Source organism: Bidens hawaiensis, unplaced genomic scaffold, assembly GCF_021521415.1.
Source record: "Bidens hawaiensis isolate Kalapana, Puna unplaced genomic scaffold, B.hawaiensis_p1.1 tig00010302_1, whole genome shotgun sequence".
NCBI classification, from domain to species: Eukaryota; Viridiplantae; Streptophyta; class Magnoliopsida; order Asterales; family Asteraceae; genus Bidens; species Bidens hawaiensis.
In genome coordinates this window covers 468,270-480,955 of record NW_027491781.1, presented here as the reverse complement: position 1 = coordinate 480,955, position 12,686 = coordinate 468,270, and the positions used below count along the sequence as shown (strand labels likewise).

General features: G+C 33.5%; 2 protein-coding genes across 2 annotated transcripts; one reads left to right on the top strand and one right to left on the bottom strand.

Annotated features, from left to right (window-relative positions):
- Window positions 1-2,054, bottom strand: LOC143534769 (heat stress transcription factor A-4c-like). The gene is made up of 2 exons (XM_077029182.1): window positions 1,586-2,054; window positions 1-926 (listed from the first exon to the last, which is right to left on the bottom strand). The coding sequence occupies exons 1-2, from the start codon at window positions 1,802-1,804 to the stop codon at window positions 48-50; spliced, it is 1,098 nt and encodes a 365-aa protein (XP_076885297.1). The 5' UTR covers window positions 1,805-2,054; the 3' UTR covers window positions 1-47.
- A 3,118-nt stretch (window positions 2,055-5,172) lies between these two features.
- Window positions 5,173-9,661, top strand: LOC143534744 (uncharacterized). Its single transcript, XM_077029163.1, has 6 exons — window positions 5,173-5,342; window positions 6,500-6,613; window positions 6,721-6,979; window positions 7,064-7,184; window positions 9,010-9,168; window positions 9,439-9,661. The coding sequence occupies exons 1-6, from the start codon at window positions 5,250-5,252 to the stop codon at window positions 9,473-9,475; spliced, it is 783 nt and encodes a 260-aa protein (XP_076885278.1). The 5' UTR covers window positions 5,173-5,249; the 3' UTR covers window positions 9,476-9,661.
- The last annotated feature ends 3,025 nt before the right edge of the window (window positions 9,662-12,686 follow it).

Sequence of the window (12,686 nt, the reverse complement as noted above, 5' to 3'; positions counted from 1 at the left end):
TAACACGAGTTTAAACGAGAAACCTCCACGAAACTTACGATCTACAATCATCGAACGTCAAGCTTACCCGAAGGACTACTAAGATTCCCCATTTTCTCCGTAATTTTATCTACATTATTCACACTCCACAAAGATCTAAGTACATCTCGTCGTTCAGACTGAACTTCCTGCGTGTCACCACCACCAGGCGACTCAGTCAAAAACTGTTCCCAGAAAACATCGTTCGCTCCTGTCTGCACTGGCGCTACCACCGCTCTACCACCACTGTCACCGCCACCACCACCGCTACCGCCAACCGGCTCTACATTCACATCAATCCCGGAAGATTTAGACTTCACCCGAGAATCTTGATTAATGTCAGCATCATCCAGTTTTGGATCATATTTTTCTTGACCGCTTTCGCTAACAAAATCCACCCAAAACGTCAACGATGAATCCAGTTTGTCTATAAGCACATGAACATCCAAATTCTCATTTTCGTCTGCATTGGCTTCGTTATGTAAGTAAGTAGATATTAATAATCTTCTCTTTCTGCTGTTTGTTTCCAAATGTTGCACGCGTGACGATGATGTTCTTGGATTTTCTAGTAACTGAGCAAGAAACGACATCATTTTCTTCTGTTTCAACTGGACGGTCTTTAACCTTTCGAGTAAAAATGTGAACTTGAGTTCGTTTTCTTGGTTTTCTTGCTTGTGGGACTGTAACTGAAACCGAAGAGAACCCGTTTCTTGTTTTAGTTTCTTGATTTCGTCTTCATACTCTTTTTTTTCTGAAGCGGATAATGGGACAACAGAAGGCGCTTGTGTCGGTGTTGAGTGGCTGTGGATCGGTTTCCGCCTGTGAATGTTTTTCAAAAGGTGTCGTTGACCTTTTAGAAATTCTTCGTTTGCAAATTCCCATTGGTCGGGATCGATCTTTCTAAAGCCCTGTATGAAATCATATAATAAAAATGCCTTATAAAAAAATACATAACATTTTTTGTTACATCATGAAAGAAAAAGCATTTAATAATAGTTGTCGCACTATCTATGCTCCCAAAACAATAAGATCTAAAATCTAAATCTTTAAGTAAACAGGTCGAACGCCACCTTTGAGCTAAAAAAAATCTGACCCGTTTGAAATAATACGGAACCAAAATTGACCCATTCATAAGTAAACGGGCCAAACGCCACCTCTACTTGCAGTTAGCAAAATGAGCATATATAGATAATAAAAAAAATGTGAATAAGAAATCTATAGTAGAATTGACAAATATACCCTTGAGAAAGCTAATAACAAATCCATCAACTACAAAAGTTCAATATAATTGGTAAACCAAATGTATCATGCAGACGGTAAAAAAAATCAGATTTTGAAATATAGCAATATTTGGCATTGTGGTTTGAATTTTGAAAGTAGATAAACTAATATTAATACTATCATGTAACCATCAATTTAGGAATAGCTGCAACAAAACCGGCTTACTAATTACTAAAGGGTCATTTTACATGTAAATTCTTAAAATATCAGAAACAGCCAAATGTTATTTCAAACATCATAAGCCCATTCAAAACACCATAACTAAAAACAGAAAGAAGATGCTTACGTATGTATTGAGCTGTCGAACGAAACTGGAGAAATTATTGTGCTTGAAGTATTTCGGAAGCAATTCACTAGCAAACTCGGGCGGGTTCCAAACAACAAAACTACTCCCGGTATGACTCCAAGAAACAATATGATCTGTCAAAGGGTCATCCACCATTTCGTACGTTTTATTCAAAAATGGTGGTGATGAATTTGACCCCCCTTGTGAACCATCCATCATAAGATAAAATTATCTTTCGTTAACCGGTTTCACACTTCAAAATTCAAATTGACAAACACTAATATCATCCGGACCTACAACACCTGTTTGCTTCCGAATCAATAGCTACCACCGGTGTAGAATATAGGGTTTGCGAGTCTCTGTTTTCCAAGAAAGATCAATAATAAGAACCGAAAACAATCCATAAAAACAAATTATCATAAATTACAAAATTTTTCAGAGTTGACGGTTCAACGTTGAGAGAGAGCGTACAAATAAATAGACATATCGTACAAACAATACGAAGTGATGGAAAAAAGGGCGCGGTGGCAAATTTGTAATTACCTTGTATAGAGTACTTTCGCTACAACAAAATATAAGTACTAATAATTGCGATACACTTTACAAGTAGAGTAATTATTATTAACTACGTCATTTTGTCGTGGAATAGTTATTGTTACGCTACAGAAAAATATTTCGTGAATTTCGTGAATTTGTATTCTTCGCAAGGAAATTTTCATTTGTATTAGACTCAACTCCACGATACAATTTCAAAAATATTAAACACATATTATCATAAATAACAAGATTTTTGCAGAGTTAACGATACAATTTCCATGAAATTAACCACAAAATTAATCATAAATTTCAAAACTTTTGCAGAGTTAACGATTCAATTTACATGATATTAAACACAAAATTATAAATTAGAAGGTTTTTGCGGAGTTAACAATTCAATTTCGATCAAACTAAACACAAGTTATCATAAATTCAAGATTTTTGCAGAGTTAATGTTTCAATTTTGATCAAACCAAACACAAATTATCATAAATTTAAGATTTTGGCAGAGTCGACGTTTCAATTTCCACGAAGTAAACCCCATATTATTACAAATTACAAGATTTTTAACGATTCAATTTCCATGAAACTAAACACAAATGATCATAAATTACAAGATTGTTCATGTGTTAGGATCAAATACAAACAACTCTTAACATAAGAAGCGCACAAATAACTAGAACTAGACTAATTATTATTATTACTCTACAATTACTCAGTTCAAAACCGTTGAGAAATAATAATAATAATAATAATAATAATAATAATAATAATAATAATAATAATAATCACTCTAATTATTTGTGCATTCAGCAGGTTAATTTCATTTGTACCGAATCCCACTGAACTAACTATTCAACTTCTATGAATTTAAACCCAAATTAACACACAAATCACAAGATTATTCAAAGTTAATGTTTAAATTTCCTTGAAATTAAACACAAATTTAAGCGATTCAACGTACCTCAAATTAGGGCATACAATTTGGGGCTCCCAAACACTATAATTTCAATAAAATGTAAAAACAGAGGATTAGATCAAAGAAAATATATTCAATTTTCATGAAATTAAACACAACCCATCTTCAATTTCATGAGAAATCAAACACAAATTATATTCAATTTTGATATAATCAAACACAACCCATCTTCAATTTAATTAAACCAACCACAAATTCGTAAACAATTATAACAAATTCAACACCACAGAAACTATCCCATCATCCCAAACCAAAACTAAGCAATTAAAGTAATAATACAAGCAATGTGAAACAAGCTACTACTTTAATTTAGCTGATAATTTTAATTAACCATGTGTACATTACCTATGTAAATGAGTCAATCATGGAGTGGTAAGAAAGAGAATGACGTTTCGTGTGATCAAAATTTGATATTGGTAATGAAGGATTTAACACGAAGGTGATGATGGAAGACTAACTGAATATGTGACTTTTACTAGTTGGATATAGTGGTGCGGTTCGGTGCTGGTTTTGGCTAAAACCAAAACTTCGTTTTTGGAGTTTTTGAAGCCGTTCGGTTTCGGTTTTTGTCATTTGAGCTTGAAAATTTTAGGCCGAAGAAAAAAGTTGACAAAAAATAATGAATTTAGGTATAAATAATTTTATTAATTGTAAAATAATCGACTATTATACATTTTATCAAAAATATTGGAGTTATACATTTATTAAATTTTTATAACTTACTTAATATAAAATATAAAAAAACAAAACTTTAGGAATTCGGCTCGGTTCGGTATTTTCGGTTTTTTTAATTGAGAAACCAAAACCAAAACTAAACCGTCGGTTTTTGTTTCAGTTCAGTTTTTTCGATTTCGGATCGGTTTTTTCGGTTTCTTGCACACCCCCTAGTTGGATCATTGAACTGAACGAGTTTTATCTCACCGCACTGTCGTGCCTTCGAATGACTGTTCATGGACCTTAGTCTTAAGTGAGGGTTTTTCCCAAATCGAAAGATGAGTGTATCCCAATGTAGTGAATTTAACCAGTATCCCATTTGGTGGATTCGTTGACTGTTTAAAATATAAAACACATGTATTTCTAGTGAAGTTGATTTCACTTGTCATTTGTTTATAGAGGTGGGGAAAAAATGGTTAACCAAACCAGCCCAAAAATCAAACAAAATCGATCTGGTTTGAAACCGATTATATAGAAACCAGTTTGGAACCGATTGAAATTGTAGGTTTGGAACCGGTTTATAATTCTCTCTACCGAAATCGGTTTAAACTGGTTAACTAAACTGAAACCAGTCAAGAACCAATCATAACTCGAACCGAAACCGATCGAAAACCAATGAAGAAACCGGTTTCAACCAGAACCAAAACCGATCATAAACAGGTTTGACTTTTGTTGACCAAATAGAACGGGTTCAACCCGAACCTATTTATGCACCTCTCTTTGTTTATACTTAATCAACGTGTGAGTAATTATGTGTAGGTAAACGACACAAGTTAGTTTTAAGGACTAGTATAAGAGTTATTAGCAACTGTTATTAGCAACTGAATTAGTCGATTTTTACTTTGGCCTAGTAGTAGAAAGACTTAGGTTCTCCAATGGATACCCAAGTTCGATCCTTACTTGTATCACTTTGGAAGGATATTGGCAATGAAATATTTGAGCTAGGCCTTGTACAAGGTTATCAGTTCGGATTCCGAGCCCACCCGGGTTTTCGTCCCAGCGTGTGTTAAGCCAGAGAGTTCTGCTCTTGTGGCGGCACAACGACTGTCAAAGTGGCAGCCGACTGTATGGTTTCCTGAGGGAACGCCCAAGTAAACTCTGAAGCCAGTTAGCCTGGTTAAGTCAACATAGTTTGGCCAGAATGGGGCATTGGATTTAATATCCTATGAATAAAACACATCCAACCCGACCCGACCCGACCCGATCTGAGAAGACAAATTTAATGTTTAGTGTCCGGGTCTTGATTTTTTTGGAGAGGGTATGAAGCTAAGAGTGAGGCACAGGACACGTTGTTGTTTGTGTGCCCATAAAAATAATAATAATAATAAAAAAACACATTATTTGTCTACTGCTATAACAACCTTTTAAAATATCCAGCTACCTTAATAACTGAAACAACACAAGCCAGAGCATCAGTATTCAGTGAGCAGAAAGATGGCTAGTGAAACAGCAAGACGAAGAGTTGAGACGATCGGCGCTCACTTCTCTGCCGCCGATAACATCTCCGCAACGCATCTCTTCCCTCTGGTAACCTTTTTTCGTACCAAGTTAAATATTTGGTTAATTAGAAATGATTATTATTTTAAGTGAAACTTTAGTTTTCAAGTGTAAATTTCTTTGAGTTTGGGTTATTCAATGGATTATTAAATATGTGTTAAAGTGATTATATACAAAATCAATATATTGTGTAGTGTTGTAAAATCAGTGTACTAGGTAGGGTGCCATGGCGATTTTCTTCAACACGGTCAACATTACTCGGAATCAGTCAAATTGTAGCTAGGCAGTCTAACTTGAACAACGTAGTCAAGTTGGTTTTTCGTTGTTTTTTTCAAGGAGATACCTTGGAAGATGATAATTAAATATTTACTATGGCTATGTATCATTTTGATTCATATTAATATTCACATTATTTTGCTATACATATTACTAAACTTATGATATTTGACATATATATATAATTTCCTGAAAATTAATTCTTTATGATTTACTATGCTTGAGTACTCCCCACCTAGGCCTAGTACTCGCAACTCCCCAATCGACTAGCCTGACAGCATCTGGCGAGTTCGGCAACATTATGTTGTAGAATTTAGTACAAAAACATGTCCGGTTTGTCGGGCTGAAATGATGAACCTAAACAACACCCATATATATTTATAAATTATCCATGTGATAAGTTTATCTAAATGAGTCAAATAAGTTGGAGGTTGAACTCGTAAAGTACAAATATTTTCGTCACGTTACATTTAACTTTAAACGGTTGACATGTCAAACTATTTAATTAAACAGGTTTAACAGATCAATTGTGGAGCACAAATGCACAATACATTTAGTTAAATTAGTTAAACATATTAAATACGAACATTAAATACTAAATGCACAATACATTTAGTATTAATATTTTCTTAACTATATATTAAATTTTAAATTGTTGACACGTCAACCTGTCTAACTAAACGTGCTAACAATCAACCTGAACACAACACATTTAGTTAAATAGATTAAACAGGTCAACACAAGCTGTTCATTAAGCTAGTTAGACGTGACAGCCCAAAACCTTATTATTTTTGTGTCATATTTCGAGTCGTGTCAGGAACCATTTAGTTATGACGTTCTGTTTTAAAAGATACATAAGATTATGCGCATATTATATAACTTTAACTCTTTTGGTTACTTCATTGCATCAGAATTGCAGTGGCGGTTTAACCACGATCAAGAGAAGATGCGATAACACTATGCATTTCGCAAGACAAGATTCAAGGTCCCAAGGTGGCTTCATGAGGCCAACTTCAACACAGCAGGTACCGGTCAACAAAAGTCAAACACCGTCCGAAAACGAAAATATTTTATTACAAAATCCATACCAAATTCTAGTTTAATCAAGCTAACATTCATAATTCTTTAGCAGGATAGCTTTGACCAATCAAGTTTGACTTTTAAGTCAACTCTTTCCCAACAAGACCTGTCATCTGAACTTGTGACAACACCTATGTTTTCTCAACCAGCAAGTATTAATTCCAATCCTCCAAAAGTTAGAAATATTCAATATGATGTCAGTAATTACGTGTCGCCTTCGTTACAACCACCTAAGTTTTCCAGAACAACATTTGAAAGAAATGTACCAATGAGATTCGGTCACAATAACATGCATGCTACTAAACGTCCCGGTAATAAAACTTAAGAAATCAGCTATTTGTTATAATATATATATATATGTATATTATTTTTGATAAAATGAGTGTGTTGTACAGGATTAGAGAGGAAAATATCCCCGAGAATGGACGTTGTAGAGTCTGGAGGAAAATATGTTGTGCTGATAGAACTGCCCGGGATTAGTATAGATGATATAAGAGTTGAAGTTGATAATACAACGTAAGATTATTCTTATAAAGTTTGTGTAACGGGTCAAAACGGGTTTGCGTTGGAACGGGCCATTGTTTTAATACGGGTTGGAACTTGGAACAACCCAACCCGCAACTTTTTTTAGTCAAGTTTATTAATTTTGACCTTTTTACCCTTTTAATACAACGTAAGATTATTTTTATAAAGTTTGTGTAATGGGTCGGGTTTGGGTTGGAACGGGCCATTTGTTTTGATACAGGTTGGAACTTGGAACAACCCAGCGCAACTTTTTTTAGTCAAGTTTACTGATTTTGACCTTTTTACCCTTTTAATACAACGTAAGATTATTTTTATAAAGTTTGTGTAACGGGTCAAAACGGGTATGGGTTGGAACGGGCCATTATTTTAATACGGGTTGGAACTTGGAACAATCCAACCCGCAACTTTTTTTAGTCAAGTTTACTGATTTTGACCTTTTTACTCTCTTAATACAACGTAAGATTATTTTTATAAAGTTTGTGTAACGGGTCAAAACGGGTTTGGGTTGGAACGGGCCATTTTTTTAATGCGGGTTGGAACTTGGAACAACCCAACCCGCAACTTTTTTTAGTCAAGTTTACTGATTTTGACCTTTTTACCCTTTTAATACAACGTAAGATTATTTTTATAAAGTTTGTGTAACGGGTCAGGTTTGGGTTGGAACGGGCCATTGTTTTAATACAGGTTGGAACTTGGAACAGCCCAACCTTCAACTTTTTTTAGTCAAGTTTACTGATATTGACCTTTTTACCCTTTTAATACAACGTAAGATTATTTTTATAAAGTATATGTAACGGGTCAAAACGGGTTTGGGTTGGAACAGGTCATTGTTTTAATACGGGTTGGAACTTGGAACAACCCAGCCCGCAACTTTTTTAGTCAAGTTTACTGATTTTGACCTTTTTACCCTTTTAATACAACGTAAGATTATTTTTATAAAGTTTGTGTAATGGGTAAGGTTTGGGTTGGAACGGGCCATTGTTTTCATACGGGTTGGAACTTGGAACAACCCAACCCGCAACTTTTTTTAGTCAAGTTTACTGATTTTGACCTTTTTACCCTTTAAATACATCGTAAGATTATTTTTATAAAGTTTGTGTAACGGGTCGGGTTTGGGTTGGAACGGGCCATTGTTTTAATACGGGTTGGAACTTGGAAAAACCCAACCCGCAACTTTTTTTAGTCAAGTTTACTGATTTTGACCTTTTACCCTTTTAATACAACATAAGATTATTTTTATAAAGTTTATGTAACGGGTCAAAACGGGTTTGGGTTGGAACGGACCGTTGTTTTAATACAAGTTGGAACTTGGAACAGCCCAACCCTCAACCTTTTTTAGTCAAGTTTACTGATATTGACCTTTTTACCCTTTTAATACAACGCAAGATTATTTTTATAAAGTTTGTGTAACGGGTCAGGTTTGGGTTGGAACGGGCCATTGTTTTAATACAGGTTGGAAGTTGGAACAACCCAACCCACAACTTTTTTTAGTCAAGTTTATTGATTTTGACCTTTTTACCCTTTTAATACAACGTAAGATTATTTATATAATGTTTATGTAACGGGTCAAAACAGGTCTGGGTTGGAATGGGCCATTTTTTTAATACGGGTTGGAACTTGGAACAACCGAACCCGCAACTTTTTTTAGTCAAGTTTACTGATTTTGACATTTTTACCCTTTCAGCCAAGTTTTTTTATTTTGACCCGTTTGAGATAAAAGACAACCCAATTTGGCCCATTTATAAGTTAATGGGCCAAAATTGTTAAATGTCAACATTTTTTATTTTCTAATGGTAACTGACATATATGTTGGTAGTTTGACTGTACAAACAACCAATGGGAAGACTAAAGGCTGCTATTTAAGTGACTCTGCAAACTCTTCATATTACAAGAAGGAGATTCTAGAAGGACCATTTGAGATCAAGTGGGCCCTACCGTTCGGTGCCAACCCGGATTCTGTTTCAGCTGAATTTTTGTAAGTCAGCATCTTAGTAATATGATAGTTGTTGACTTGTTTCTTAGAAAGATGAATGGGCCGAGCCCGTTAAGTAGAAAATGCACACGGGCTCAATGAAAAACGGGCCTTTTAAAGCCGGCCGGGTCGGGTTTAAGCATAACAGCTTTTGTCTAGAATTATGTTAATTTTGAAGTAAAATGATTTGGAGGGTTGACAAATTTTGACTCGGTTGACTCGTTTACTTTTTCCGTAAGGAAATTTGAGGTTGATGGAATGTTACTTGTGCAGGGACGGGCTTTTACGTATTACGATTACTAAACTTTGAGTCGTGGTCTCGTGATGCAACGAATCGGGTTATTCGTAAATATATACTTGTATATTGTAGAATTGATATAAAGGTATATTGTTGTTTTTGTTTGTAATGATTACAAATTATAGACTACTTGATATACCATATGTAAACATGTTGTTTACTTGTTATAATGTTAAGAACTTGTGTTTGGAGGTGGCCTTCATAAAGAGGATATAATTGAAATGGACTTATATACAAGTCCAAATATTTGGATTGAAACTTGGAGACTTATTTATTTACACATTTAAAAGTCTAATCAAGCGCTTGCTCGTCTAGGATACTTCGAACCTTTGAAGGGTTTCTTGCCTTGATGTCGCGTTTTAAAAATAAGACACGCTATTAAAATTGATGTCTTTCGTGTCACAAAGTTGTTTAGCTAGGAGAAATGAGAGAACAAACTTTTGGGCCATTTTCCCTTAACATTTGAGAGGAAGGAATTGTGCACAACCCCCCCCCCCCCCCACCCAAGTTAACCGATATAAATCATATAATGAGTGAACAAAACAAAGCATGAACCCTAAATTTCGGTGTGGTTTGTTTTTGCAGCTGGAACTAAATTTTATTAACGCAACCGACCCGCTCTATATATTATCTGAATTTAATATGTTTTTATAATCTTTGCTTTAAGTAGTTCATTTTGGTTATTTGAAAATGTTCATATTAATATATGAAACTATTTTACAAATAAAAAAAGAGGATTAATAAATAATAATTTAAAATTTTGCTTGTTGTATTTTAGCCCAAAAGTATGGACTCAAAAAGAAGAAATTGTGTTTCATGGGTGAAAGCCCAAATTTTGGTCAATAATCAATTTAATCATAACATTCATTTAATCTTGCTTTAACATTACAAGTCACTCAATCATGTGTTGAATCAATTTACAAATTGATAAGAACAAAATAATATATGTATACAGTTGAGTGACAATAGCACCTTAGTGTGTATCCTTTTCATGACATTTAAGTCAGTAGACACCTTTTGGCCAAAATTCATAAAACAAATCCCAATACATACTTATTTGGGTGACTTGGTCCATCGGTCAGAGCTTTATAAGGGAACGGTATTAATGAGAGAATGTAGTTGGACATAGCTAAACTATAATAAAAGAAGAAACACAAAACATCATATAATAATTATTATAAGTTAATAATCAAGTTTTAAAAGTGTTCCAAATAGGTTACTCACACAAAATTTTCTTAAATCAGATCGTTAAATCTTCAAATCAAGTCTCATCGATTTTTGTGTCATCAAGAAAGAAATGGAGGATAATGTGTGTGGGTTAAAATTTGCAATATATGTAGTTAAATTTAGAAAAAACGTTAATTATATTAAAATTTAAAAATAAAAACAAAATCCACGACACCGGTCAACATAAAAAAAAAGAAAAAAGATTTAATATGTGAAACAAAAAAAGAAAAAGACTAAAAAACATGTTAAAATCTTTAATTTAATAAAATATAAAAGTTGGGTGACTTAATTAAAACAATATTTAACTTGAGTTACTTAATTGAAACAATTTTAAAACTCCGTTATTATTCAATAAAATTGTCCCAAAATTCATTGATAAAAACTTGATGAACCGCTCTTAAATTTGAATTAATGTAACTAAGTTAAATGTATAAGTTTTATAACCCACATTGCATATTGTATAACCTATATGATACAAAGTTACAAACAATAAAACCTATACATAGCCCGACACTCCTCACTAGCCGACACCACATGTTGCCGATAGCCGTCATTCTTACCCATATCGTCCATGATGGATGTTGGTTCTAGCCTCCTTAACATAGTATCACACTTCATCTCGTTTGTTTCTTTATTTATTTTTCTTTTTAATAAATTAATCTTACCAATTGAAAGGTTAAATTATTTATCTTAATTAATGTGTTACAGTGGAATTACATTCTAGCGTCTGGTAACATTCATACGTGCGAAATCAGAGAGCTTAAAAAACATTGACATGAATATAAATGCACTAAATTGATACAAGATTATATATATATAGAGAGAGATAAAAGATCCAATACAATAATCCCTAATCATACATTACGTACGCGAGTTCCTACACTGTTGATTTCAAAATCACGCGATGGCAATAATGTAAATTTCATCAACTATGATCCACTGCTCCCATCGATTCCGTCCGCCTTCACTATCACCGTTCATCAATTCGGTCACTGTCCAACGATTGTATTCACCGTCGCGACCATCGACGTTACCGTCGTGAACACCATCTTTCTCCGTCACGAGTTGTTCACATGTTAGTTTATCAAATTGATCAATTGAAATTGAAATTGATGAACTAATTGATCAATTAAACTTTGAAATTATTCAATTAATCATCAATTTGAAGTTTCAGTTATCAATTTTGAGTTTGAGTTCTGGGTCCTAACATTGAACGTATTAACATTAACCTAAAACGTATAAACATAACGTATAAACTTTTTGTACTGAACTTTTAAAGTTTAATTGATTTTTGTTCTTAACGTTTAAACAGAACGTATAAAGTTTTTGTATAGAACTTCTAAAGTTTTTTGTATAGAACTTCTAAACCTTTTGTTAGAACTTCTAAAGTTTTGGTACAGAACATCTAAACTTGAACGTTTAAAGGTGTTCGTTTTGGTCAAAACGTTTAAATTTGTAGTTTTGATCAGAACGTATTAGCTAAACGTTTAAACTTTTTGTTCATTTTTTGTCAGAACGTTTAAACTTTTTCTTCATTTTGGTCTAAACTTTTTACTTTAGAAGTTCTATACAAAAAGTTTAAAAGTTTTGTACAAAAAGTTTAGAAGTTCTGTACAAAAAGTCCAGAACGTTTAAAGTTTTTGTGCAGAACGTTTAAACATGAACCCTAATCATAGCTCAATTAAGTGTATTATTATGCAATTTCATAATCGATTGATGATTCTAAAGCCTCCTACACATCAATTCTATTGATTAAATCATCAATTTTTGATCAATTTGAAGATTTTTAATGTTCAGTGACGTTCTTTTCAATTTGGGTTTTGACTTTTGAGATTTCATACTGTAAGTTGTGATTAGAGTTTAGAAATTGGATGAGATAGATTAAGGAGTTATGAATTTGGATCGGAATCAATTTTAAAATCGATTAATTTGATCGCGAACTACTGTTTGGGTTATTTACCAAATTGCCACCGCGTGAAATTGAAATCGATGACCA